Source organism: Dendronephthya gigantea, unplaced genomic scaffold (assembly GCF_004324835.1).
Source record: "Dendronephthya gigantea isolate DGI-Jeju-01 unplaced genomic scaffold, DenGig_1.0 000050F, whole genome shotgun sequence".
NCBI lineage: Eukaryota > Metazoa > Cnidaria > Anthozoa > Malacalcyonacea > Nephtheidae > Dendronephthya > Dendronephthya gigantea.
The window spans coordinates 985,441-1,010,793 of NW_021163060.1; the positions used below are offsets into that span (position 1 = coordinate 985,441).

General features: G+C 37.5%; 3 protein-coding genes across 3 annotated transcripts; 2 read left to right on the forward strand and 1 right to left on the reverse strand.

The window, feature by feature from the left end:
- Positions 1–125: 125 nt before the first annotated feature.
- LOC114528522 (ATP-dependent 6-phosphofructokinase, liver type-like) lies at positions 126–8,914 on the forward strand. Its single transcript, XM_028550181.1, has 25 exons — positions 126–794; positions 1,137–1,210; positions 1,332–1,409; positions 1,660–1,761; positions 1,873–1,960; positions 2,185–2,240; positions 2,403–2,512; positions 2,622–2,666; positions 2,762–2,804; positions 2,874–2,939; positions 3,084–3,179; positions 3,424–3,516; positions 3,800–3,925; positions 4,135–4,199; positions 4,845–4,935; positions 5,271–5,414; positions 5,635–5,705; positions 5,785–5,875; positions 6,074–6,226; positions 6,645–6,809; positions 6,896–6,960; positions 7,221–7,332; positions 7,554–7,656; positions 7,775–7,880; positions 8,016–8,914. Exons 1-25 carry the CDS (start codon positions 542–544, stop codon positions 8,119–8,121), a joined length of 2,502 nt encoding a protein of 833 aa, XP_028405982.1. The 5' UTR covers positions 126–541; the 3' UTR covers positions 8,122–8,914.
- Positions 8,915–10,876: 1,962 nt separating this feature from the next.
- On the reverse strand, positions 10,877–19,547 carry LOC114528524 (SLC2A4 regulator-like). Its single transcript, XM_028550183.1, has 5 exons — positions 18,196–19,547; positions 17,425–17,531; positions 13,749–13,864; positions 12,973–13,073; positions 10,877–12,860 (listed from the first exon to the last, which is right to left on the reverse strand). Exons 1-5 carry the CDS (start codon positions 18,651–18,653, stop codon positions 12,446–12,448), a joined length of 1,197 nt encoding a protein of 398 aa, XP_028405984.1. The 5' UTR covers positions 18,654–19,547; the 3' UTR covers positions 10,877–12,445.
- A 3,483-nt stretch (positions 19,548–23,030) lies between these two features.
- Positions 23,031–24,895, forward strand: LOC114528525. Its single transcript, XM_028550184.1, has 2 exons — positions 23,031–23,989; positions 24,373–24,895. The coding sequence occupies exons 1-2, from the start codon at positions 23,695–23,697 to the stop codon at positions 24,627–24,629; spliced, it is 552 nt and encodes a 183-aa protein (XP_028405985.1). The 5' UTR covers positions 23,031–23,694; the 3' UTR covers positions 24,630–24,895.
- Positions 24,896–25,353: the final 458 nt, after the last annotated feature.

The window sequence follows — 25,353 nt, forward strand, 5'->3', positions numbered from 1 at the left end:
AATATAGCTGTCCAAGTTACACAAGAATGCCTTTCTTCTAGGAAATTTTGACCGAAAAAATATTTGTATGTTGGAACTTGAAATTTGAAAAGCAAAAAAAACTTTTTCTATCCTTTTCATATTAGATAAGGACGAAAGTGTTTCCTAATTGAGTGAATAGAATTAAAAAGATCTGGATTAGGCAGGATATTGATTTTTCTCTACTGATTTTTCCACACTTCTTGAGAATTCCTCATAAATCCAGCCTTGTTCCCAGTTTTCAGCATGCGCAGTCAAAAGGTCACTCTCTGGAGGAATTTGGAGGAAGATCGTTCTTCTTCAGTTTATTTTTATATATTTACAAAATTTACATCCTATTTTTCATCGAAAACTCTTGAAACTGCGACAAAGGAAACAACATTATGAAGTGGTGGGAAACATATCCTTAAACTGCCACATCTTCGTTGAAAGAGGGATAAAAATACGCCCTCTTCGCAGTTAAACTTTGCGACTTAAACTTTGACAAGTTATCTTTAAAGTCAACCAAAAACTTCCTGTCATCATGATAGCTGGATTGCATTACGTTCTCTACCTTCTTGCGGGGATCTTCAGACGTATCCTCCCTGGACAAACTACTGTCAAGACCTTGGACAATGAAGAAAGCTGCGGAAGTTGTGAAAATGCAGACAGACGTCTTAATAACATGGAAAATTCATCTGGTAAAGAGAAGGCTTTACGAGGTCAACCGTCCATGGTGAATGTCACTGGGTTTGGACAGAGTATCGCAGTGCTCACGAGCGGTGGGGATGCACAAGGTGGGGTTTGAATCAGGGGATTTTTATATTTTCTATAGTGATTCTTTATCAAAATTTTTCTTGCAAGGGGATCATTAATATTCATGCTTTCTGACCTTTCTGTACATGCAGCTTTGCACGATTGCTAAAATATTACGCAATACAGTCACAATTTCTGCATACATCACTCTGAAACTCTGAAATATTTCAAGGTGCAAGAGTTCTTTGTAAAGTTCAAACCTGTACAATGAATTCAAAACTTAGTTATAATAGAATTAACTAATTTTTTTAATGCACCCTTTGATTATTAAATACCTTTTGGCCTGAGGCCTCGTCTTAAAGCTAAATCTTTCATATGATCAGGGATGAATCCTGCCATTAGAGCTGTTGTCCGTATGGGTCTTTACGCTGGAGCAAAGGTCTTTGCAATATGGGAGGTAAATTCTGTAAAGATATGTACATCAAACCATCCTATATCACCAGCATGAAAATTGGTGAAATTGGTCATATTTTGTGGGGGTGTGTGCATGATAAAATACAATTTTTTCTGGTCCTCAGGGATACGAAGGTATGCTCAGTGGTGGTGATTGCATCAAAGAACTATCATGGCAAGCTGTTTCAGGAATCATAGGAAAGGTATAATTATGATGGAGAGGTGGGGTGCCATAGATGTGTGCCACTCCCCCCCCTCCTCCCACCTTCAAAATGATAAAAACTGTTTTTAAAACTTGACTTTTTTGCCTCTTCCCCCATCTCATCCCCCATCAGGCTTATCTCCACATCCCTCTTTCTCTATACTCCTTCCTTCTCTCAAATCCAACTTGCTTTCTTTAAGTATTTGAGATAGTATCAGCATAACTTCAAGTGAAATTCTTTCTTTGCTCAGGGGGGTACAATTATAGGAAGTGCTCGCTCAAAAGAATTTCGCACCCAGGAGGGACGAAAGAAGGCTGCTTACAATTTAATCAGCAGAGGAATTTCAAACCTGGTAATTGTTGAGTACATGTTTATGTACGGAACTCTTTCAGTGAAGAACTTTTAGCTTTAGATATAATTGTAGAACTAGTATACTAAATTTGTTTTGCAAACATTTGTTCAGATAGTGATTGGAGGTGATGGCAGTTTAACAGGCGCCAACATATTTAGGCAAGAGTGGAAAGATTTTGTGCAAGAACTGTTAGAAGAGGGTAAATGCGTTTAGTATTTTTAATCATTATAGCTAGGTCATACTGCAAGTTCAAAATAGTTTGGTACCCAGGGGTTTTTCTCATAATCTATGCTGATATGGGCAACTAAAATTGAAACAAACTATGGGAAAATAAATGACAAAAACATTGTCATTCTTAAACACAAGACCTGGCAACTAATTAGGGTCATCTCAATGAATTTTAAAGGAGTTGTTTTTGTTTAGGAAAGATCAAGCAGAGTGATGCTGACGCTTGTGGCTATCTTAACATTGTCGGAATGGTACGTTATTGTTGGACCATTTGAATAATGGCACCTCCGGCGGGATCCACCCCTGCACTTGCAGCTGAATTTCGTACGAGCCTCTGCTGATTTTATGAAAGGAAAATCAATTGTCCATATTAAAGACAAAAGATAAATTTCTCAATTAATTTTGTCGTTCAGGTCGGCTCCATTGACAATGACTTTTGTGGCACAGACATGACCATAGGTGCTGACTCAGCATTACACCGGATCATTGATGCTGTGGATACAATCAGCACTACAGCCTCAAGGTAGATTAACCCCCCCCCCCGTTGAACTTTAAGAACTTTGGGGAGTCCCCCCCCCATTTTTTATGATTCACCATTGAGCCACCTTTACCTAGGTTTTGTTTTTTTTCAGTCATCAAAGAGCGTTTGTTTTGGAAGTAATGGGGCGACATTGTGGGTTAGTATAATGCCCAGGTCTTTCTGTGTGGCACTTGCATTGTGCATAAAGATGTTTTTTAAAGAAAGTGTAATTTCTTTTATCAATTTTCTCAGATATTTAGCATTGATAAGTGGGCTCGGAGCCGGCGCTGATTGGGTAGGTGTGTTTGAATTTTTCCACTGCTGTGTTTTGAAGCACACGTTTCATGACTCAACCATCTTTCAGGTTTTTATTCCTGAAGATCCTGTGCAGGATGGCTGGGAAGACGAGTTTTGTAATTTCCTAAAAGGGGTAAGCGAACTCAGGCTTTGTGAAGGCACTCACTGCTATCCTGGGTGTTCCAGGTTTTGTGTTCTAATCGGCTGGGTGTGTCGCTGATCTATGCTTAGCGTCCAGTGAAAAATATAAAGTGAATTTGATGCTCGAATATTTTAGACGCGAGAGGCGGGAAAAAGACTGAACATTGTTATTGTGGCTGAAGGAGCAAGAGACATTCATGGCACAGAAATCACCGCAAATCAAGTTACAAAGGTTCGGCTGACGCACCAAACCACGTAGCCTGCTCGCAGACCCCCTAATTCAGTCTGCGAGCAGGCTACAAACCACGACACTGTTCTTAGATCAGTATTTCTGACGTGCACTGACCTAGTTCCTGATTTTATAAAATCTTGAGTTTACCTCAATTTCATCGATTCATATGCTGTTGCAATGTAACCATTTTTACCAATTTATTATTTGGTTAATTAGTTCTAATTAATCAATTGGTTAATTTTAGTTAATAAAAGATCGTTTGCAGTACGACACGCGTACGACAGTCCTCGGTCACGTGCAACGGGGTGGAGTCCCGTCTGCTTTCGATAGAGTCTTGGTGAGCTTACCTATTTAGTATAGGATTAGCTAGGGATTATGTTCAAGATTAGGATTAAGATTATGTTTAGAATTGAAGATCAAGATTATGATGAAGAGATTAAGATTATGCTTATAGGAGATTATAATATCACTACGATTTGGGTTCGAGCATTATGTTCGGGATTAAGATTGGCGTTAGGATTATGTTTAAGATTAAGATTATGTGTTGGATTAAGGTTTGTACTGACAAGAAGCAAGTTGCTCTGATTTCTTTCTTATTGTAGTTATGTTTTGTTTTTCAGGCGTCACGTATGGGCGCTGAAGCAGCTCTTGCCGTTCTTGATGCTGATGAAGACTCTCCTCCTTCCGTGATTTGTATCGATGGAAACCAAATTGTGAAGAAACCTCTCATGGAGTGTGTTGAAAGGGTGTGATTTTTGATCTATACATACATTAACTTTGTATAAATGGATGATTTTTAATCTAAACTTGTGTTTTTTAACCCCATCCTTCGCTTTATAATCGGACTCCAAATCTTTACTTCGCTTGTTCAGTCTGAAGCCTTTTTTCATCGACCTCAACTGCCGTTTAAAAAGTTGTTTTTGTTCAAAATATTTGTTCTCTTGTATTATTGTAGACGTTGAGTATTCAAAAAACTGTTAACGAGAAGAAATTCAATGATGCTGTCGTCCTTCGAGGCAGGTACGTTCTATGAAATTTAAAGTATAAACATCCATTATCTAAAAACATAAACATACTGTGGTTAAAATCAGGTGAAACGTACCACACGCTAAGATCTTAGTTGCCGGTTTTCGAAAAAGAATTCGAAAACACACGTTACGTAAGAAGCTAGATTAAATAACTTGCGGCAACGCGGCAAATATTTTGAAAAATATTCGAAAACTACCGGCGTTTACCTTTGTTTTCTAAACATTTTTTCACTTCAAAATATGTTTTTTAATTCATTAAGTTTGATTTATTTCCGTTTCCGTGCAATTTACTTTATACCAATCTCTCTAACATCAAAACAAAAGCCAATATGTAAAAAGCCCGAGTGTCTAGACAAGACGGCGCCAACTCAGTGAATGGCTTCCAAGAAAATGTATCAAAATTAACAAAAGTCATTAGAATAAGAATAAGTTTCAAAACATTGTTTTCTCGAAATAAATATTATTATCATTTCCGAAATAATTTTATCCCAAAATATAGGATGAAAAATATATCAATTTTTTGCTAAATTCTAAACCGTTGCTTCGAGATGGTTCAGTGATATCGATTATACCTTTGCCAGAATTGTTCGAAAAAATTGAAATATTTTGATGACAAGAACCGCATGAATATTTTTAGATCGTTTAAGAATACGTTGGACGTGTTTCGTAAATTGCGACTTGTCGCTCCCCCGGCTGAAGGCAATTGTTCATCGACTGGAAAGTGCAAGGTAAACTATCTTTTGAATTACCTTCAAAAGTAGAATAAACTTTTGAGAGTATTCAAAGACATCCCAAAATATACGGGATGTCTCAAATGGAACGAAATCGCGACCTTAACCTGCCGTAATTCATTAAACATTGGGTCCAATTATTTAATTTTCACATAGTACTGTGAAAGAGGAGTTATTTAGCTTTCTAGTAATATCTTTCTATGATATAATGGCAAGAAATAATAAAATAATGATATGGTAATCGACAAGTCTGTATACTGTTAGTAGACGATGTGTGTTGAACCGATGATCCTGTTCTTACAAGAATATTGATCATCGTTTTTTTTTAAAAGGGATTCACGTTGGGTTTGATTAATGTCGGTGCGCCTGCTGGTGGTATGAACTCCGCTAGTCGTGCTGCTGTCAGGCTCGCGGAGTATGGAGGTCACACAGTACTTGGTATAAAGGATGGATTTGATGGACTTATCGCAGACAAAGTAATGCGAACGTCGACTTATTCCACTTTAAAAAATAGATCCCCCCCCTGGAACTGCTCCAGTTCTTCCACTTACTGTTCCAATTTCACCTTTCATTTCCACTTGAAACTTCAAAAATACTATATTTCAATACAGTTCAATAAAATACCCTTTGCACGGTGAATGTATTGTTTCTGGCAAGAGATTCAAAAGTTTTATATTTGATGTACTCTCTGTAAAGGTGAAAGAAATATCTTGGCAAGACGTGAACGATTGGGATAGCGTCGGTGGATCGAGAATTGGTACCAAAAGGTTCGAATGGTTTTTGAACAACCCTTCAAGCCTATTTCTAAATTCCTAATAATAACCACAAGCTTTCACCATCTTTTAGGACACTTCCGAGCAAGTTGGGAATTGAGAATGTCGCTCAGAAATTTAAACAACACAATATACAAGGCCTTATAATTATTGGAGGATTCGAGGTACTCTTATTAAGACCCGTGCGATTTTTCTCTTTTGATAGATGTGAACGAGTAATTAGTTACGAATGCTCTGGTGTATAAGAGCTTTTATTTAAACATGAGTAACTAATTCACTTGTTCACATCTATCAAAAGAAGAAAATCGCACATAATCACTGTAACTTAGCCAATCACCAATGCGCATATTTCATTTGTTTAGGCGTATCAAAGTGGTATTGAGCTCTCAGATAATCGCGAGCGATTCCAAGCATTTCGTGTTCCTATTGTTGTGATACCAGCCACGATCAGTAATAATGTTCCTGGGACTGAGTTTAGTTTGGGCGCTGATACAGCTCTTAATGTCATAGTAGAGGTATGTAGGCGTTTCTTGGATGTTACTACTCAAATTCAATGAAGTTCTCAGATTTCTTAGCAAAAGTGAAAACATTCAATATTTCAATTTTACTGGCAGCGAGAGTTTCCCATTTCTTGATCAGTGGCAGCAAGAAATTCTAATTTCTTAATTAGTGCCAGCGACAATTTCTAATTTCCTAATTAGTGGCAGTGAGAATTTCTAATTTCTTAATTAGTGCCAGTGACAATTTCTAATTAATGGCAGCGAGAATTTCTAATTTTCTAATTAGTGGCAACAAGGATTTCTAATTTCCTAATTAGTGTCAGTGATAATTTCTAATTTCCTAATTAGTGTCAGTGAGAATTTCTAATTTCCTACTAAGTTCTCCAGCGGTACCCACGATTCTTGTGCAAATTATATTTTTCGTATATTTCAGTCTGTAGACCAACTGAAGCAGTCCGCGAGCAGCGCAACCAAACGTGTTTTTGTCGTTGAGACGATGGGTGGATACTGTGGTTACCTAGCAACACTTGGTGCCCTAGCGAGTGGTGCTGACGCAGCATATATCTACGAAGAGCCTAGTTCCATTGAGCCCATCATGGTAAGTCTAGGCCAGCCATGTTGAGATGTACGAGCAAGAGAGAGAGAGAGTATAGTTTATGTCGTGATATGACTTCGTTCGTTTAGGATGACTGCAAACATTTGATCAATAAAATCAAATACTCGGGGGTTGAGCGTGGCATTATTCTACGGTATTTAATATATCCATCAATTATATCTAATATACTATTATTATCCATCAATTATATCCAATATACTATTATTATCCATCAATCATGTCTAATATACTATTATTATCCATCAATTATATCTAATATACTATTATTATCCATCAATTATAACTAATATACTATTATTATCCATCAATTATATCTAAAATACTATTATTATCCATCAATCATATCTAATATACTATTTTATGTATAATGAAAAAAACGTATAATGTTTTTAGCAACGAGAAGAGCAGCGAATATTATGATACAGATTTTCTGACGTCGTTGTATCAAGCAGAGAGTAAGAAAGTATTTACAGCAAGAAATTGTGTGCTGGGTCATATACAACAGGTGAATGTCAAGTGCTTACTTCGAAAATGAGGTTACCAGCATTACCTTTCCCCACCCACCTCTCCAAGCTCACCCACCCACCTTGGACAAGTTCACCCACCTCCTCCCCAGCTCTTCATCACTTGTATCTCAATCCCTTAGTGCCAGCTCAACCAACCCTTGGGGCAGCTCCTCCCTACTTCTCCAATCTCCAGTGGATCATAGCTCCTTTCTTTACTTAGGGTGGTGCTCCTTCGCCGTTTGATCGAATCCTTGGTGTTCGTTTTGCAATCCTTGCTGTTGGGTTTATAATCGAAAAGATCGAAGAAAATATCACCGAGGCAGGTAATATCCTCAACCAACCTTTCTGCTTTGAGAATTTAACCTCACATGTGGAAATTGGGATCAAAATCCAAGGATGTTCTGAGGGTTTCCTGTTAAAGTTATTTTTTCTTGCTATTAGACATCGTAGATTCCACAGCAGCGAATACTGCCTGTCTTGTTGGTTTGCAGAAAAAACAAAATGTCTTCACCCCTTTGAGCGAATTAAAGAGTGTCACTGATTTCCCGTAAGTATTCTCCTTCAGAGAAGCGTGTTTGCAAATTATAGGGTAAAGAATTAGTGTGAGGTGTTAAAACGTGATTTATGCTAAACGCTACCATTTGCTGCGTTCGATAATGCTGGTGTACCCATATATTCCCAGGCATCGCCTTCCAAAGCATCAATGGTGGTTGCATCTACAGCAGTTGTTGAGAATCATGGCGAAGCACCAGCACATCTATGAACGTGAAGCTGAAGATGAACTTTGATGCATTTCAAGTGGAAACGGTGAAGTATGCCGACGTGAAAGTGGAAGATGCATGTCCTGATATCTGGTGGGTTATAATATATACTCTGTGTTTGTGTGTCTATCAGGAGCCAGTGTGAGCATTTTTAAGTGATACACGATTGTTGTAATTGCGGAATTGCTATAAAATATCGCGATATGCTTCACCCACTGATATAAATATACCTGGATGGCGCTGACATCAAAGCAATGTTGAAGGCGTGAGGATTAGTGGATTTAAAAGTTTGCAGCGTTTAACTATGGCTTTTTTATGCAGTAACATAAAGTATATAGTTGAAACGATATACAAAATTATATATTGTTGGAACCAAAGGTGAAAACTGCTTTGACTGTCGAAACGTCAGTCACCAACCATTCAATATCCCCTCCAGGGCATTACCACCCTCGAAAAAATCAACCATGACAAACATGGTGACGGAGTGACAGTGAGTTTCGTGTTGTTGGAAAACCACGGGTGTTGTTAGTTATCAGCAAAGTTTTCGGTCTGTTTACCCGGGACTTCATAAGTGTAATTCACGGGTCACCGGAAGCTTTGCAGATAACGTGGTGTTATTCGTGGTGTTCCTAGAAATTGATGATTTAATTAAATATGGTTAAATCGCTATGCAACATGACAAGGATATTAGAATTTTTGAATCTAGGAAACTAGATTCGCAAACGTATGATGATGAACCAAATTCGCTACATCCTGTTGATTCAACAGGTTTGAGTGATGCGCGCTGTTCATATATGTTTATTCCTGTCTGTGGTCGCGTATAATATCTTTCCTTTTAAACCTGACGAAATTTGTAATCATCTTCCAACGTATCCCCCCATACATCGTTAAAAAATTATTACAACCTAAGAAAGAGCCAATCTTTCGACAGATTTATCCTCGTGTTTAAATTTACCCATAATAAAGTTTATTAATATCTCTTCTTAATATTTCTATCCCCGAGGGCGAACGAACATTGCGTACTTGTTATAGTCATAAAATTTAAAAGAATTGCAATACATCTTAGCTTAGTTTTCACTCGAAATTCCTGAGATAACCGTTGTTTATGAGAGCTGGAACAACGATTATCTCGCAGATATAATCTCAGCTCCTTTTTTTTACTGCATGAATGTGTTCTGATTTCGACTTCGTGGAGTATCTGAAAGAAGCTTTATCGCTTGTTTTGCGGAAATGCCGGCACAGAAGTTGAAAGTATACGTTCGTTTTTTTCCCGTTTCTTGAAGTGATTTCCTTGATGTCAGGATGAACTACAATGTCAAAGATGACCTTATTTCCAAGATGTGTTTCATCTTTCTTAAAATCTTAATGTCGCAAATATTCATAATCCCCAAAACACTTTCCCTGCACTTGATGGAAGAATGTGAACAATTAAAACGAACTAGCTTTCCTTTCTTGGTTATCACCCCATGGCAAATTTCCGAGCTTTAATGATGTTAAAATGATATATACAGACGAACTAAAGGTTGGAAAGGATATAATTTTAAAACATACTGCTTTTATTAGCATATTGATTTTACCAAAGCTATTTATGGCAGAGCGTTTGACCAGGTGGCGGCAACTTAATAAAGTACACGAAATACCAAAGGCAAGGAATCTTGAATGTTCTAACCCAAAAGGTGGCATTAAAAGCAACACATTTGAAGTGGGCACAAGAGATTTTTTTCGAAACCACATACATGTTGTCAGAAATATGATGGATGATAGTTTAAAGTATCTCAAAAGCGTCGACGTTTCAAAAGCGCCGTGTTATTTAAACTCTGTGTTCACAAGAACTTTTTTCGTTGTAAATTCTTTCAACTTTGGTGGACGATTTGTCGAAGAAAACACCGCTATTTGGAATGAGAACCACTTTGTGATATGCATGCTCGCCTGGGCAGATTTTTAATGCATGCGCGCTGAATCCTCCCTTCAAACGGCAAAGGAATTTTTCATGTGACCTGTTTGTCTGACCGCAAAATACTAAATGATTTGTATGTCAACGTAGCCAGCTGAGCCGCTATTTAAGACATCATGCATGCATGCCCTTCAATTTGGGATTAATAAAGATTTTAAAGCCTGCAGACGTACAAAATTTCCAAGAATTGTTCTCATCGTTAAAAAATACATATTGACACATATAAACTTGTTTAAGATTGTATCGCTCTTGCATGCATACCGCCCGTCTAAACAACATCTGTTTCTTATAAGCATTGTTATTTCTCAGAATATTTTCACGAGTAATATAAAACCGCGTGATTATATCACCACATGCATACATGTATGTAAAAAATACTTGTCGGAGTATGCGTCTGCGGTAGCGAAAACCATCTGTTTCGCGTTCACCTTTGCTTCGGCGATTAATAAAACTCCTTTTAAAGTTCTGACTTGGAATTTCCTGGAATTATTGTCATGTAGCAAGATAAGACGATTGAATATCATCACGTGTATTGTTAAAAAAACGAGAACGAAGATGTCGAAAGAGACAATATCGTGCTGTGCTAGACAAAACACCATCAAATTGAAGTTTACCTTTGTTTCTGAAACAATATATTGGCGCTTTTTAATTGATATCGCATGATCTAAACAACTATTATTCTTTGCGTTGTACCGTAGAATCAAATGAAAAGTGAACTCTTAAAATCATCTCTAATAAAAGTAAGAGTGATGTTTTAGAACAAACAACAAGATTAAGAGTCTCAAAAATGACATTTTTAATCTATTTTTATTAAATTTCACACACAACGTAATTTCAACTATAAATTTCAACCTTCATATTATTTTATTGTTTTTTTGTATGAATTAAGTACGACTTAATCTGCTTTCGTATGGAACATACCGTTCCTGGTTAAATAATGGTTCGTATATATGTATATGCTTGCAACGATTGCATGCAATGTTGAACAAATGAACGTTTGAACTATAACACAAAATGGTCTTGAGTGTTTGTTGATAAAAACGCTGTAACGCTATAATTAGTTTCTCTCCCACATATATTTGCAACGCCAGAACTATTGAAGAATTACTAGAAACGGACCCACTTTAGGTATATATATGAGTTTGTTCACAAACTGACAGCTACATTTTGTGAAACTGTCAAGTTATACTCAAGATATCTAAAGAAGAAATATGATATCTATTCTTAGAAAGAATATACCTCTAAACTATCTGTTGCTGGTATATCTATTGAATTATGCCGTAGTTAAAGCTATTGCAAGCATCTGATCGACCTATAGCGATATGCTAGTTACATTTTTGTAGAACGATCAGATTCTGTAAAATGTCCCCGTATACGAAAAGATGATGTTATACATGTATGGAGTGGGTGTTCGATTGATGGTGGGTTTTGCATTTACCCCCACCCTTTTCCAGAGCTGCGGCTCTGGCGTCGATATGCATGCATGGCCCTCAAACTTAAAACTACATTTACAGTCATCATTATAAAGCCCCTGATAATATAAATTGAGAATTTGATAACCGTAAAAGGTGGGGTTCCTGAAATCCCCCACTCCGTCCCAAGTCTGGCGTCTATATGCATGCATGGCCCTCAAACTTTAAAACTACATTTACAGTCATCAATATAAAGCCTCTCATAATATAAATTGAGAATTTGATAACCGTAAAAGGTGGGGTTCCTGAAATCCCCCACTCCGTCCCAAGTCTGGCGTCTATATGCATGCATGGCCCTCAAACTTTAAAACTACATTTACAGTCATCATTATAAAGCCCCTGATAATATAAATTGAGAATTTGATAACCGTAAAAGGTGGGGTTCCTAAAATCCCCCACTTCGTCCCAGGTTTGGCGTCCATATGCATGCATGGCCCTCAAACTTGAAACTACATTTACAGTCATCAATATGAAGCCCCTGATAATATAAATTGAGAATTTGATAACCGTAAAAGGTGGGGTTCATGAAATCCCCCACACCGTCCCAGGTCTGGCGTCTATATGCATGCATGGCCCTCAAACTTTAAAACTACATTTACAGTCATCATTATAAAGCCCCTGATAATATAAATTGAGAATTTGATAACCGTAAAAGGTGGGGTTCCTGAAATCCCCCACTCCGTCCCAGGTCTGACGTCCATATACGTCTCAAAGTCAAACTCGCTACATTTATAAAGCGTCTCAATAAACGATGTTTCCAAAGGCATACAGTCATATCTAGCCTACGTCGTTCGTGTTTCCATCTCATGGAAAAACTTCGAATGTGTCGGATAATGCATACAAGTTATCCTGTCGTTTATCCTCTTTCGTAACTCGAAACCAGTCCTCTAGCTGCTGCACGCGCCAGGTCAAACACTCCTCGTCGCTAGTCTATGAATTTTACGCATGCTTTCTTCCAACGGCATTGCGTACACCATAGCTGCTTGTTCTCCATGCCGAAAACTTTTCGACATTTTTTTCCATCGCCACGTGCTTTTCTGTTGTTTGTGTGAACCGTCTGGTGTAGCGGTCGCTTTGTCTTCGGCCTCCCCCCCGTCGTTCTCAACGGCCATATGAAGTTATCATCTAAGTGGAGATGTCCGCTCGACGAGACGGGGGGTTGTGTTGGCATGGATGGGTCGCTGAATGAACGACATCGCCTGGAGTTAGTCCGTGTCACGGGGGGAGCGGTGCATTCTTCGGAAGAGTTGTCATTTCTTTCATTTTCATTTCGTTCAACTTCGATGAAATAGAATTCTTCCTCTCCGTCGCTGAAACCATCGTCTTCTTCCCTTTTAGCTCTGGTAAAAATCATCAAAACAACAAAGCTTACACCTTACCCGTGAATAGAATGCAAATTCGATTTATTGACAATTGACATTCAACCTTTCATCTAATTTTGACCAAGCTTACCCCAAATGCCGAGCTCGAACATGCCTGACGATTGCGGCAGAATTTGTCAAGATCTTTTTACACCGAGGCCACGTACACTGAAATAATGTCTTCAAAGAGCTCTGTAAAAAAAGAAACACAAAAAAACATCATGTGAGTTCAATGAATCCATGGATATATGTTCATTTCCGTTTACTGCCATCTGGGCTTTTGCGGTGCGGAACATTTTTGTGTACAAATATTTCAACGCACTTGATATTTTAGACCATATTGTTATATTGGTTTTTGAGGCTGTCGATTATCTAAATTTGAAACAATTTAACTAGCGGTCTCATATCTCTTATAGCCTTATTTCATTGCGTTAATTGCTTAACTTTATCTTTTGCGATCTTGTAGTGCGAGGACGCGTTAACAGTTCCGAAAAACTCCAAAACGATGAAATCAAATTTGGCTGATTATCTGACGATGTACCTCCCAATGACGAAGTAAAATCGTTCAGCGTTAAGGTATGTTCACACGATCCAATTTTGTTGGATCTAATTCACTTCTGATTGATGTTTTATAGTCTGTTGTATTGTAATGTATACGAGCAACAAATCCACTGTAGCCAACGCAGTACTGCTTTATCAATAACCGACTATATTTCATCCGTCAGAAGTAAATTGGATCCAACAAAATTGGATCGTCTGAACAGACCTTTACACTGAGTAAAATCAGTAAAATCCAACGAGCTCATCAGAGCATCAGAATCATGCAGAAAAACGTGCAATTGTACGTTATGTATGAAAGGTATAAACCTTTCGTCGACGTAGTTTCGATTTTCTGACTTTGTTTTCGGAATCTGAATGTGGTGCTGTTGACGTGGCCTCATCGCTGACGCTATCCGTATTCATCACGTCTTCGAATATTTCGTCTAAAAGAAATGAGTTGAAATCCATCAACGATAGCAATTGAGGGCCTATTGCCATAGAAACAGCGAGATTCTCCTATTTAGTTCACCGTAGCTACCATTTAACGATGGGAAAAAAATAAGTGATTGCTTTAAAATGGAATGAAATTTTAACGTGTAAAAAATATACAAATACGGGACCCTTTATCGCCATTTACATAATAATGATCTTTTTTTACCTGCCATAATTTATAGGTAATGTAGATTCAAACATTGCTATTTGGAGAGCTTAAAATGTTAGGTTATTCATTTCAATAATTTCAATAATTTCTTCTATCAGGGTTGAAAGATCGTTGAGGGATTTGTCAATTTCCGGGAATTTGAAAGTTTGACGTGTTTTGCGGAAACGTAACTGCGAAACCTGAACTCCTTGTCTGGGGTTTGGTATCTCGACTGCGGGCGGCGCAGCCCTTTCTCACGATGACGTTTTTGGGGTACTTTCAATTTTCTCAAATGTGTTAAAAAAATTATAACAACATGAAAAGCAATTTTTTTTAGAATCAACAGACCATTTGAAGAATAAATTCAGCCTAAAAATAAAGATAGACCTCGAGGGTATGACGGTTAAAGGCAATTTTACGCTTGTATTTTTACTGTTTTACAATGTTACGATGCCAAATTCCACAAACGGTATTCTTTAAGACTTTGGAAGCGGAACTCCCACTCCACAAAACTCATAAAGAGGATGTTTTACTGGTTAAAAGAGGGTCATTTTCCAAGTGTTTTGGCTCGCTCCTTCGAGGACTCGTTTCGTCTTGGGGTAAGATAATCTTTCCCCCCCCCGTCCTCGATCATATGATTGCAGCGCGAGAAAATCGCGCTGCTATTGCATTGACATGATATTGCAACGGATACGTTTTTTAACAGGCCTTTTATTGCGCCAGCCAAGATTTTATCACGTGTGGGGAAAAATCGTGCGTGCGTTCGTTGCTAGATAAGATTGCCATGCACTCGTTGTTTTTAATTCCCATGCCAGTGATAAATTGCAAATATACTTGGTAATCTGTTGTTGTTGACGGGCAGAGGTTTCCTAATAATAATATTGTAAGCTGGTTTGAATCATATTATCGCCTTATTGTTTTAGCGAATCAACAAACACGCCTACTTCAGCGGTCACGAGACATCAAATGACACATGCAACAAAGCCGGGACTCAAACGAACCGTAAAAAGTAGCGACGTTACTTATATGAACAGCAAACACATTTTTGAAATATAATAACACGCACACTGCCTCGTTTGAGAGGAACACAAAGTAAATAAGCCATTAAATGCTTCAAAAACGTGCTAATTATAGTCATATTCGGAGAATTATTACATCGCGAACTCAATCTTATATCACGCTGGCAAGATTCGATCGCATATTCTCAAGTATTCTGCTGCTTTTATGGCGAGGATTTCAGCGTTGTTTGCATTTATGTTGAACTGAAAGTATAAGGCACATACTAGATTTCCCCTGCGTGCATATGCCTTGCAAGTTTAAATAATGTAATGTTGACAAAAATATGCTGTTTGCAAAGCAACAGCAGTATGTGGCACATGCCGGGGTTCAAGCTCATAAATTACAGCTAATGATCTTTTTACCCTGGGTTCAATAAAACAGTCCCTTGCATTCCTTTTTCACACGTATATCAACTTTAAAACTGTAGAAATTACTAGTTCTATATAGCTTATTGCACTCGCATAGGAAAACACCGCAAATTATCACAAAAATATGCTCTTCTGGGTTTTCACATGTAGGCATGCATAAACAAAGCAGACTTCCTGCGCACCGGTGATACAATAAATGTAGCAATATGGGTTGGTTTTGTGGGAAACCCATTTCATAACTGCGTGTAGTTGTTATAAACTTGAACAAAATATCAAATTAATAGACTTGGAAAAATGCAAACCGCAAAAAAAGTTCTTTTAAAGGCAAAACCGGTATAGCCTAGAAAATAGACTGCATGTGTTTGAATTTTCACGCAAGAATATGTACAAACGTCTGTACAGAATGCTTTTGAACAATTGCGAATTCTGAGAAAAATGTCAGCAGGGAAGGCTGTACAGAGACTCAAATAACTATCTGTAATCGAGGGTCATTTTATAAACCCTATTCATACTCGTTCATGGTTAGCTAGATCTAAAATTTTTGGTTTGAGGAACGCAATATCAACTGCACTTTTCAACTTTAAATTTTAAGTATATATATAGTACACGAACTCCTAAAATGGTCATAGACCACGATGCTTTCATATTTATTTCCTATACAGTTCGTGAAAGCGAAAAAACGTATGATGTGGTTTCCTTAACCGCAGGCAACCAGCTAGCTCGTAAATAAACACCCTTCTTCGGTCAAATCAGCGCAACTTTTCATCGGCTTAAGTTGGAATTTTGGAAATGTCAGTGTTCAAAAATTTCATGAAACTGCGTAATGCTCTTTGGTACGTTTAAAATAGCACGATTTCGTAGATTAACTTTGCAACAAACAATCCTGATGCTCCTGATTAGAAATGAATCCGGCCGTAACGCACGTTTGCAAACTCTTTGTCATTGTTGCCACAAAGATTAAAGGAAAAAAATATACACCACAAAATGACCGGCATCGAATCCTTTTGGCCGCTACAGTTTAGCCTTAAACATGTATTTCGTGGAATGAATCAGCTATATAGTGCTATAGTTCCGGCCCAGCAATTACTCCATAGAAAGAAAACTCCAATGCAGTTGTTACACTCAATATTCACGCTATATATATACCGGCTTTTAGGCAAAACGTTAGCAAGATTGTAGATTCTTTCTCCTTGTTTTGTGTAGTATATTGTATATCCATAAAGGAGGCTCTCAATATGAATACAAAACCAATTCGTACAAATATACGTATTCTAAAACAACTGGTGGGAAAGTATCGGCAGTACCGCCTGTAGCAAAAATGGCGACAAATGTAAAAGGTGTTTGGACGGATATTCCTGTAGACTCACGAAGCGAATATAGTTGTAAAAGCACCTAGTATTGGGCTAAAACAAAGTATAGATTACCATATGCCTAAATATTAGCTATACGGATAGGATTATGTCCCGAGAAAGCATTTTTAAGGAAAGTATATAGCGCGCAAATGTTCCGCGATTATCTTAATTTTTCGACGGCGAAAATAGCCGGTGTTTTTGCAATGCGCTTCTCCTTGTAACTTTTCACGATCATGCGCTAGTAGCTGTTTTATAAACGCTTTCACGCTCTTTATTCATACCACCGAAATTGCCGGCGAAAGAGAACTCAATGAATTTTACGGCATTCAAAGCACAACAACAAATTGCCAATAAATTTACTTTTCAGAAGGACTTCAACTGTCCACATGCATGAGCTGGTGGATAGCAGGTTGATGTATGTTTAGCTATATATATATATATCTCTATTTCAACAGCATGTAAATTTCAGATCAACTCAGGTGTAAGGAAAAGATTTATCTCAGGCTGTATATATACATGCACATAGCAATAGGTCACAAGACCGACCGGCTGACTTGCAGTGAGAACAACAGAATCTGCCATACCTTGCTCTATTTGGATATTCCTTAGAACAGGCGATAGAGAAAGAGACGTCAGAACCGCCGCAGCCATCTGCTCTTCTGCATCCTCCGAGTTTTGGCCTTGAAGATATCTGCAAAAAGAAGCAGCAAGCTGATTTACGAGTCATCATAGTAATCTGTTTAAAATGGAAGTCGAAACTCAATGTAAACAATATTGTCGAACGCTGCGATCAATTGTGCGGGTGTAATTCATGTACTGTACGCTAAAAATCTTGCTGCATTCGCTCTGCAAAAATCCTACGTCCTATAGACAATTCGTTCTCTTCGTTAAAAAAGCATAAAAACACGAGGAATCCCAACAAACGTGCAACCGGACATCGCGATTACTGCGGCAATGTGCATCTCTGCACTCGGTGCACTGGTATGTTTTCAAAGCATGTTTAAAAATGAAAATCATCTCGCCTCTCTTAAAGGGTTTTACGGTTCTAACTCTGTTATTGTTAAATGCATTTAATACTCTGTTGTTCTTGTTGAAATTTGTCAAGTTAGAAATGTGCCATAGCACGATTTGCCACTATAGTCCATAGTACGGCTGAACGTTTTTATATAGAATGGTCAAAGTGTTCCATGGAACGAACTATGGAATACCCAAATTGTTCTAAAGGACGTTCTAATTGCGCTGGAGTTCCTAGAAATGCTGAAAGTGTTCGATAGAATAGTTCCAACTGTTCTATTCGTTCTTCGGAATAGTTTTAAAGATACGATGGAATAATATCAACGTAATTTGTTACATACGCATCATTCGGTATATCAATAACAAGCGGAGCAGTTCGCTTCCATGAATTTGAGCTTGCATTGCCGTTTCTCAGCTGTGGTAAAGCATCGTAATTTTTTGTGTTCTGCAAAATATCATGTTGAGGAACACCGTCCCTAGCGCCATCCTGTGAACAATGTTCTACGTTGTGACTACTGTAATGCACTTCGTTCACGCCATTCCCTCTCAAATGCCGGCGACCGAAATTCGCGGTAACGTCTTGAGCAAGCTGCATGTATACACCGTTGCCATTCTCTAAGCCATTGCACACGCCATTCCCGTCTTTTTGGTCGTTTAGTCGCTCGGAGAGTACGGACCAAACCCGTTCGCCGGTTGAAATGCATCTACTCCTATTTTCAAAACATCCGCTGCGTATGCCGGCCCTGGACAGTCGATTCAAGATCGACATTTGCGAGTCTTTTTCACGAAATGCAGGCATTCTCTGAAATTTGCTCAGAACTCCTGCAGCTGTAGTAAACGAGATTCACTTTTACTGCCTTCAATGTAACGTAACTGTTGTTTTTGCCTATATCGCACTCTCTTGTATGTGTGATGCGGCATGAATGTTTTCATCGACCCCCGTTGTTGTTATTCGAAGCGTTCAAATTAAGGGGCGGGAACTGGGACGTAATGGCGTCTAACAGCCGTTCCAATTGGTAGTTATTTTTGTAGTTTGACGTTTGATTGGCTGATGACAATAAGCCGTGTTCGATTTCACGATGTAAACACTTCTATGAGCACTTGCTTTCGATAATAAGCTAAGGAAAAGCAGGCTTCGGTGTCATAAATGTACTAGCTATGCATTTTTGAGCCAGATTAATGTTTGCGGTATATTTATTTTGGATCACGCCAAAATTCCGCTTCATTCGAGACAAAATATAAAGGGGAAATGGGCCATTATAGTACGATATCAGAGCGCTGTTGTTACATTTTTGTTTTGCAAAACTTTGACCTGAACTGGGCTGTCCCTGCCCTGAAAATTGTTTTCCTTTTTGCATAAGAATTGCCCTCTTAAATACGGTGAAAGCTTCTGCTACAAAGAGTGGGTAAATACTGGTATTGCTTATCGAATTAACTCGACGAAAATAGAGCTAAAAGTTCTTTAAATATTGGGCTGGCCATTTGGCGCCAACTGAACAAATATTGTATATTTTGGCCTTTATCTAAATCATCTTCTTCAACGTTTGTAGTTAGCGGTTGTTGTTGTGCCCAAAATGGTCGACACGAACAAAAACACTATGAAAGGATATGGCTTTTGAGTAGGCACTTCAAACTTAGCATCATAATAGGCAGCAAATAATTGAGCCAATTTGCCATTGACGAGCGCGCCAAATTATAGGTATGTAGAAAATAGAAAAATTGTATAATCGCTTTTGTGATGTTGCCTGCGACTTTTATCAAAAAGGAAATAACATTTTAGCAGTGATATGCTGTTTGACCATCGCTTTTCTTCCTGTGTTGGAAAGAAAAAATTGTTTTAAATTTTTGTATTAATATTTGGTATTGTGCCTGTAATTCATATCAAATGACATAACTAAAAAGACAAGATGTCGAGCAACTATATTATACTTTTCACACGACCTGTTTTACCAGGCTTCAAGTTGTTCGGTAAATGAAAATTAGATACGTGTTAACACATTTGGTTACATAAAATGAATGCAATGTCATACAGAGCTGTATTGTAATAAATACCATTAAAAAATGACTTTTTGGAATTCTCCGAAAGCAATCGACCTCGAAATAAGGTTGATATCAGCCACTTCAAACATTTTGTTCTCAGCCAATCACAAGTTGCGAATTTTTGTTCCTATGTTAATTTACTGAGTCATGTGCTGTGTGAGTAATAGCGTAAACAACACACAAGTTTAAAACCGGTTTGACGTGTCAATTGAAAGTTGATTGAGGTATCAAATGACAAAGAAACAAGATTTCGCCAAAAATGCACACTTGTACTCCGGATTTGTGCTTCATATTGTAAAGTTGGAATTGAAAGATGACTTTGGATAAACACAGCCAGCCATGCTCGCTTTAATAATTGATGAATTGTGACACAGACGAATTCGTGCACTCTAACACTTACTGTAAACTAGATAATTACTGTAATATTAATCGTGTAGGTTGTGCCAAACGAAGTCGTTGATTATGTTACGTTGCTTGAATGGTGAGATAAAGTTTGTTGCGAATCCGCAGAATGTATACTTTGCGCAGTTGTTTCCAAGCCAGAGTTTACAGAGCGCCCTTTTTATGTCAAAGAAAAGCTTTCTTTGATAATCAAGTTGCTTGCATTTCTTTTCTTTGAATTCTCCTGTCATCAAACAAAAATGAAAGTTAACAACTCAGGCTTGTCAAAAAAAACGTGACAAAAACCACTAACCTGACTTTAATTACCGGTCACCAACTTGAGAGTTCACGATCATTTGCGCGCATCGTTGAACTCTCTTGGTGTTTTTTTAGACGTTTTCATACACAGAAATCAATTAAGTTCGGCGAATCAAACCCGTTAACCAAGAAATATTTGTTGATTTGAAGTCGAGCTTAATATCGAAACCGTACTAGTAAAATCTAATTTCTGCAACTTCTCTGAGGAAACAGAACAGGAGATATGTTCGGCAAGGAAATTCGGTTCTCCGTTTCGAACTTCCTGCCAATTCAACGGTTATCAAACTAAGTGGTCCTTTGATAGAAGCGCTTCAATTGAATAATGATTTTAATTCATAAGTCGCGCGTTTTTCGTGTGTGAGAAAGCCCTCAAATTCGGTTCGACAAACGACCTCTAGAAACAGGCCAATAACTCAATCAAACGAAACAAGTTTTGACCACAACTTGCAAGTGAACGCTTTATACCAGAAACAATGAATTCCTTCGTGTCTTTTAAATTGTCGCGAGATTCTGTTATTTGTTTTTACCATATTTTGGGAATATTGCGGCATTTTTATTTCTCCCTTTTTCGTTCGGTCAGTTATAGCAAATATTACACACATCATTGTCCAGTGTGCATCATGAACTCTGTTTTACAGCGATATTTTGCCTAAAACTGAAAATCAGTATTGATTTTTCAGAAAGGCCATGTTTTTGCTAAACATAAATCAAAAATCATCAAACGACAAATTCTACACAGGCAGCATCCCCTACCTGAAAGGTAAACTAGTTTCAGCTTCACCCAATCATAGCGCTTCAATACGGCTGAAAAAAGAAGTTATCGTTCCAGTGTTTTATTGAGTTCGTCGATAATAAGTGTAAACGGTCTGAAACCAGTCATTGTTTGAAACTCCAAAAACATATTTTTATTGCATCAACGTAAATTATTGAATTCATTTCGACTTTGCTGGCACTGACATCTTCATTGCCACTAAAGCAAAACAGGAAACATTAAAGTATTTTCTTTTTTAATAGATTTATAATTGATCAATTATTTTATTGTCACTCTTTCATTTGTGTTATGCTTTATCCATGGAGTAGGCGTTTTGGCGACATGACTGACTGTTGTTATTAATTTGTTTTCAATTTAAGTATACTGTAAAGTCTGTACTGGAGTATTCAATTTTTCAAACAACCTTTGTAAGCATCTATCAAATTTACAATTCAGAAACTATAGTGATTAGGATATTTCTTAAAAGCATTATCGTTCAAGCTTAATAACCAATAAAATAGCTGAGTTGTCTTTGCGAAAATTACACTGCTTGGGTATATAAACAACGTATATGATACCGTCTGTCATTTTGCTATGTCTGACAGAGACTATGATGACTTTCTCGTGTTTTTATTTCTCATTTCAGCAGCTGAATAATCACACACGATGAACAAAAACACATCTTAAATTGCTCTTATCTTCAAATATAATGAATATTGACATTTGAAAGACAGGAAAACCGCTACGAATTAAAATTACAATATAGTTTAATTTGGCTATATGCGAATAAATATTACAACGTTTCTCTTACAACTGCGACACAGCGAAACATAATATATTGTAAGAAATTTCTTCCTGGAAGAACAGATAGCAGGGTCAATCTTTGTGGAAATTCATTGATGTTTTTAGCTGACAGAAACATGCTCAAAAATTGAGTTTTTAAAACGGGCCAGCCACCGATATACTGATAAATTTCCAATCCGCATCGCACAAAATGAGTTTGAAATTCTCAAAGATTCTTGTTGTTTTAATTATGTTCTTAAACTGGGTGTTGCCAATATTTTCATCCGTTTGTAAACCAGGTAAGATAGCTTAATCACTTGGACTATAATATTCAGTTCGTGTAACCATGTTCGTGTCGTTTGCAGAAGTAAGAGCAATTCTGAATGGTCGTATATGCATGTACACGACTTTGATTAAAAGACATGTCATATCGACATATGGCTGTTAACACGTATAGACTTATTTAACCCGAAAAAACAGTCTCTATATAGATACATTTTGTGATATCTCTAAACATGGTCTGCAAATTCAAATCACAAATAAGATTTAAAACATGTTTTAAAATTGCATGGATCGTTTCTCTATTTAGTATTTTCAGAATGTTTATTTTTCATAAAAAAATAGGCTGCATACAAGAATGTACATTTTTACTGTATAACTACATGTCTATATATAGTCTTGCATGACAAGTTTTAAAACGATGCAATTAAAGAATTAAACAACTTGGCAGTTTTTTTTATGACAGGGCAATGAGCTTACTTGCATGTTTGAAAGCTACAAATTTGGACTTCGCCATAATGCTCTCTACTTGAACTTGCAGCTGCCGTTTAGTTAAGCATATTATATCATTATTAACCAGTTTACTGTAGGTAATATAGCTGAAGGCTTTACTGATTAAGGGACGTGCATATATGAAAGTGTTTCGGAGCCGGGTTGGCGAAACATTTTTTTCACACAAAATTAAAATGATTAAAAATTGTGAACCATTTAAACCAGAAAACGAATATAGTCGATATAATCTATAAATCACTAAGTACAAACACAAGGTAAATACCGATTTTTATAGTGAAGTTCTTACTTATATTTCTATCCAAGATTTGCATCGTACTTTCATGCTTAAAGTGGAAGTCAAGTCCGTATGTAATCAAACGGTTTGTTTACATTTTGAACTTCACTATTTTTTAAAATACGTTGTGCTGTCTGAATATCTAACACTATTTAGGTTCGTTACGCTTCTAAATTAATATGAACTAGAGTTAATGTAAAGAAATAATAAGAAACATGCGAAATTTAGGCAATTTTCACATCAGAGGGCCCATACTTGTTATGAGCAGAACCTATGCGCAGAACGAACTTGACTTCCACTTTAACTGTGTGAAAACTTTTATTTTAAGGCGAAGAGCAATTTGCCGTTTTTGATTGTTACAACAACAAAGTCTACGCAGATGGAGTTGAGATAACACAGTCGAGAATTGTTATACACGCGATTTCCCTATTTACTGAAGAAGTTGTGGCCTTTTGTGTTCCGGCCAAGACCCGCCTTATTGCAGTCAGGAATGAATTACAAATGCAAGGCGCTTATCTTCTCGCTTCAATCGGAAACAAACTGGTAACGAACAAGGAATGGAGATGCGTTGAAACCATGAACGAGGAGGACTGGTACAAAGTGAAATATATCGACAAGAATTGGCCTCAGGCCCATGAGAAATCACGCGGGTCGGTGGTACCATCATTACTACACAAAGATATTTACAACATTTCACGGAACGCTATGCCTATATCTGCGTCACAAGGGTCGTCTCCTAAATATTATTGCCGAGCCTGGATTGGCCACCGTCCTTCCGTCGAGGAAATACTAACACGTACGTAGAAAAACCTATCTGATAACCGCTTTCCATTGAAAATGAAAACTTAGGAAGATTTAAGCATGATTTATTTTCAAAATATCCTGTTCTCCCTTCATGCATTATTACTGCATTTAAACAGTCTCTCCTATGTATCTACGCTTTATATACCATGTCACGTATCCTGACTATCCTGTATCCTGTGTATTAAAGCTAAGAACAGAACTTAAGCAAAGCACCTAGACTAATCTTCGTGAATCTCATTTCCTTGTATTTCCATCCTGCGAGCATAAAGTCCGTGGATTTCTGCACCCTCTTTGATTTCGTTCCCAGACAACCGTTAGATCACACTTCTTGCATGGTCTCAAGGCATCATACTTCATTTAGTTTCTTTTATCCAGGCTCAGCGTTTGCACGAAAAACTGGGAAACATCAACGTCTGGATTTTCATCTCTTGAAATCATTCCTTGTTCATGATATTTTCGATTGCGTCACCCGCTGCCTGGATCACGAAGATTGCGTTTCTATGAATGTTGCAAATTCCAAGAACTCGGATATGTTGCAAACATGCGAATTAAACAGGAAAGTTAAGAGGGAAGCGCGTGGATATATGTTGATGAACAAGGACTATGATTATTATGATATTTTCAGGCAGTAACATTGTGCAAGTTAAAGACAAACATGCGTCTTAGCTTTATCTATTGTCAGTGATAAAATTTTGTATTTAAATTTTACACTGTGCAGTCTTCAGTGATTTAGACCAGGAATGCTAGATATATTTTGCATAATGGTTCTCACACCGTACTCTAGAGAACTGTATAGAACCTTAAAGTACTATCTTGTACCTTATAGTACCCTATAATAATGTCTAGTAACCTACAGTGACCTGTAGATACAGCACCCGAAAAGACATCAATAAAGAATCTAAAGACAAATCAGTTTTACTGTTTCTAGTACATTTTGCCTGAAAATCAGTAAATAGTGTTTTTGAAGTGTCTCGCCGGACACCGCAGAAATTGGTGTTTAAGACGTTTCAACCCGAAAATCTAATCGCTGGTTCACAATTGTGCATTTCTGTATCGCCCTATCAAAAAGAAATCTTTTGAATATCTTAAAAAAGTTCAATTTTTCTTCTGAATACGCATTCTGCAATCTTTTGACAGCTCATCATACACATCTGACCGCTGTGAAATGGCCATTTTGAGGCTTAAAGTATACACAAGGTTATTAATTCAGACGATTCGTTTTTACCGTGAGCAAGCTTCAAATCTTTTGTGCAAGACATATTTTCTTGAATATTTATAAATCTTTTTCCTCACCAAGTTTGAAGTCTAAGTATCGAGAATTGCGGCTAAGCCTATACCAATTTCCGCGGTGTCGTC

What these genes read in the sequence shown, in the direction of transcription:
- LOC114528522 (XM_028550181.1), top strand. Translation starts at nt 542, where the DNA reads ATGATAGCTGGATTGCATTACGTTCTCTACCTTCTTGCGGGGATCTTC. An exon ending in GCAAGAACTGTTAGAAGAGG is followed by an intron (nt 1,961 to 2,184) that starts GTAAATGCGTTT and finishes GTTTTTGTTTAG; the next exon opens with GAAAGATCAAGCAGAGTGAT. An exon ending in CTCTTAATGTCATAGTAGAG is followed by an intron (nt 6,227 to 6,644) that starts GTATGTAGGCGT and finishes CGTATATTTCAG; the next exon opens with TCTGTAGACCAACTGAAGCA.
- LOC114528524 (XM_028550183.1), bottom strand. Translation starts at nt 18,653, where the DNA reads ATGCCTGCATTTCGTGAAAAAGACTCGCAAATGTCGATCTTGAATCGA. An exon ending in ATTGATATACCGAATGATGC is followed by an intron (nt 17,532 to 18,195) that starts GTATGTAACAAA and finishes TTCTTTTTGCAG; the next exon opens with ATATCTTCAAGGCCAAAACT. An exon ending in GAATATCCAAATAGAGCAAG is followed by an intron (nt 13,865 to 17,424) that starts GTATGGCAGATT and finishes CATTTCTTTTAG; the next exon opens with ACGAAATATTCGAAGACGTG.
- LOC114528525 (XM_028550184.1), top strand. Translation starts at nt 23,695, where the DNA reads ATGCAAGGCGCTTATCTTCTCGCTTCAATCGGAAACAAACTGGTAACG. An exon ending in CGTCGAGGAAATACTAACAC is followed by an intron (nt 23,990 to 24,372) that starts GTACGTAGAAAA and finishes TCTTTTATCCAG; the next exon opens with GCTCAGCGTTTGCACGAAAA.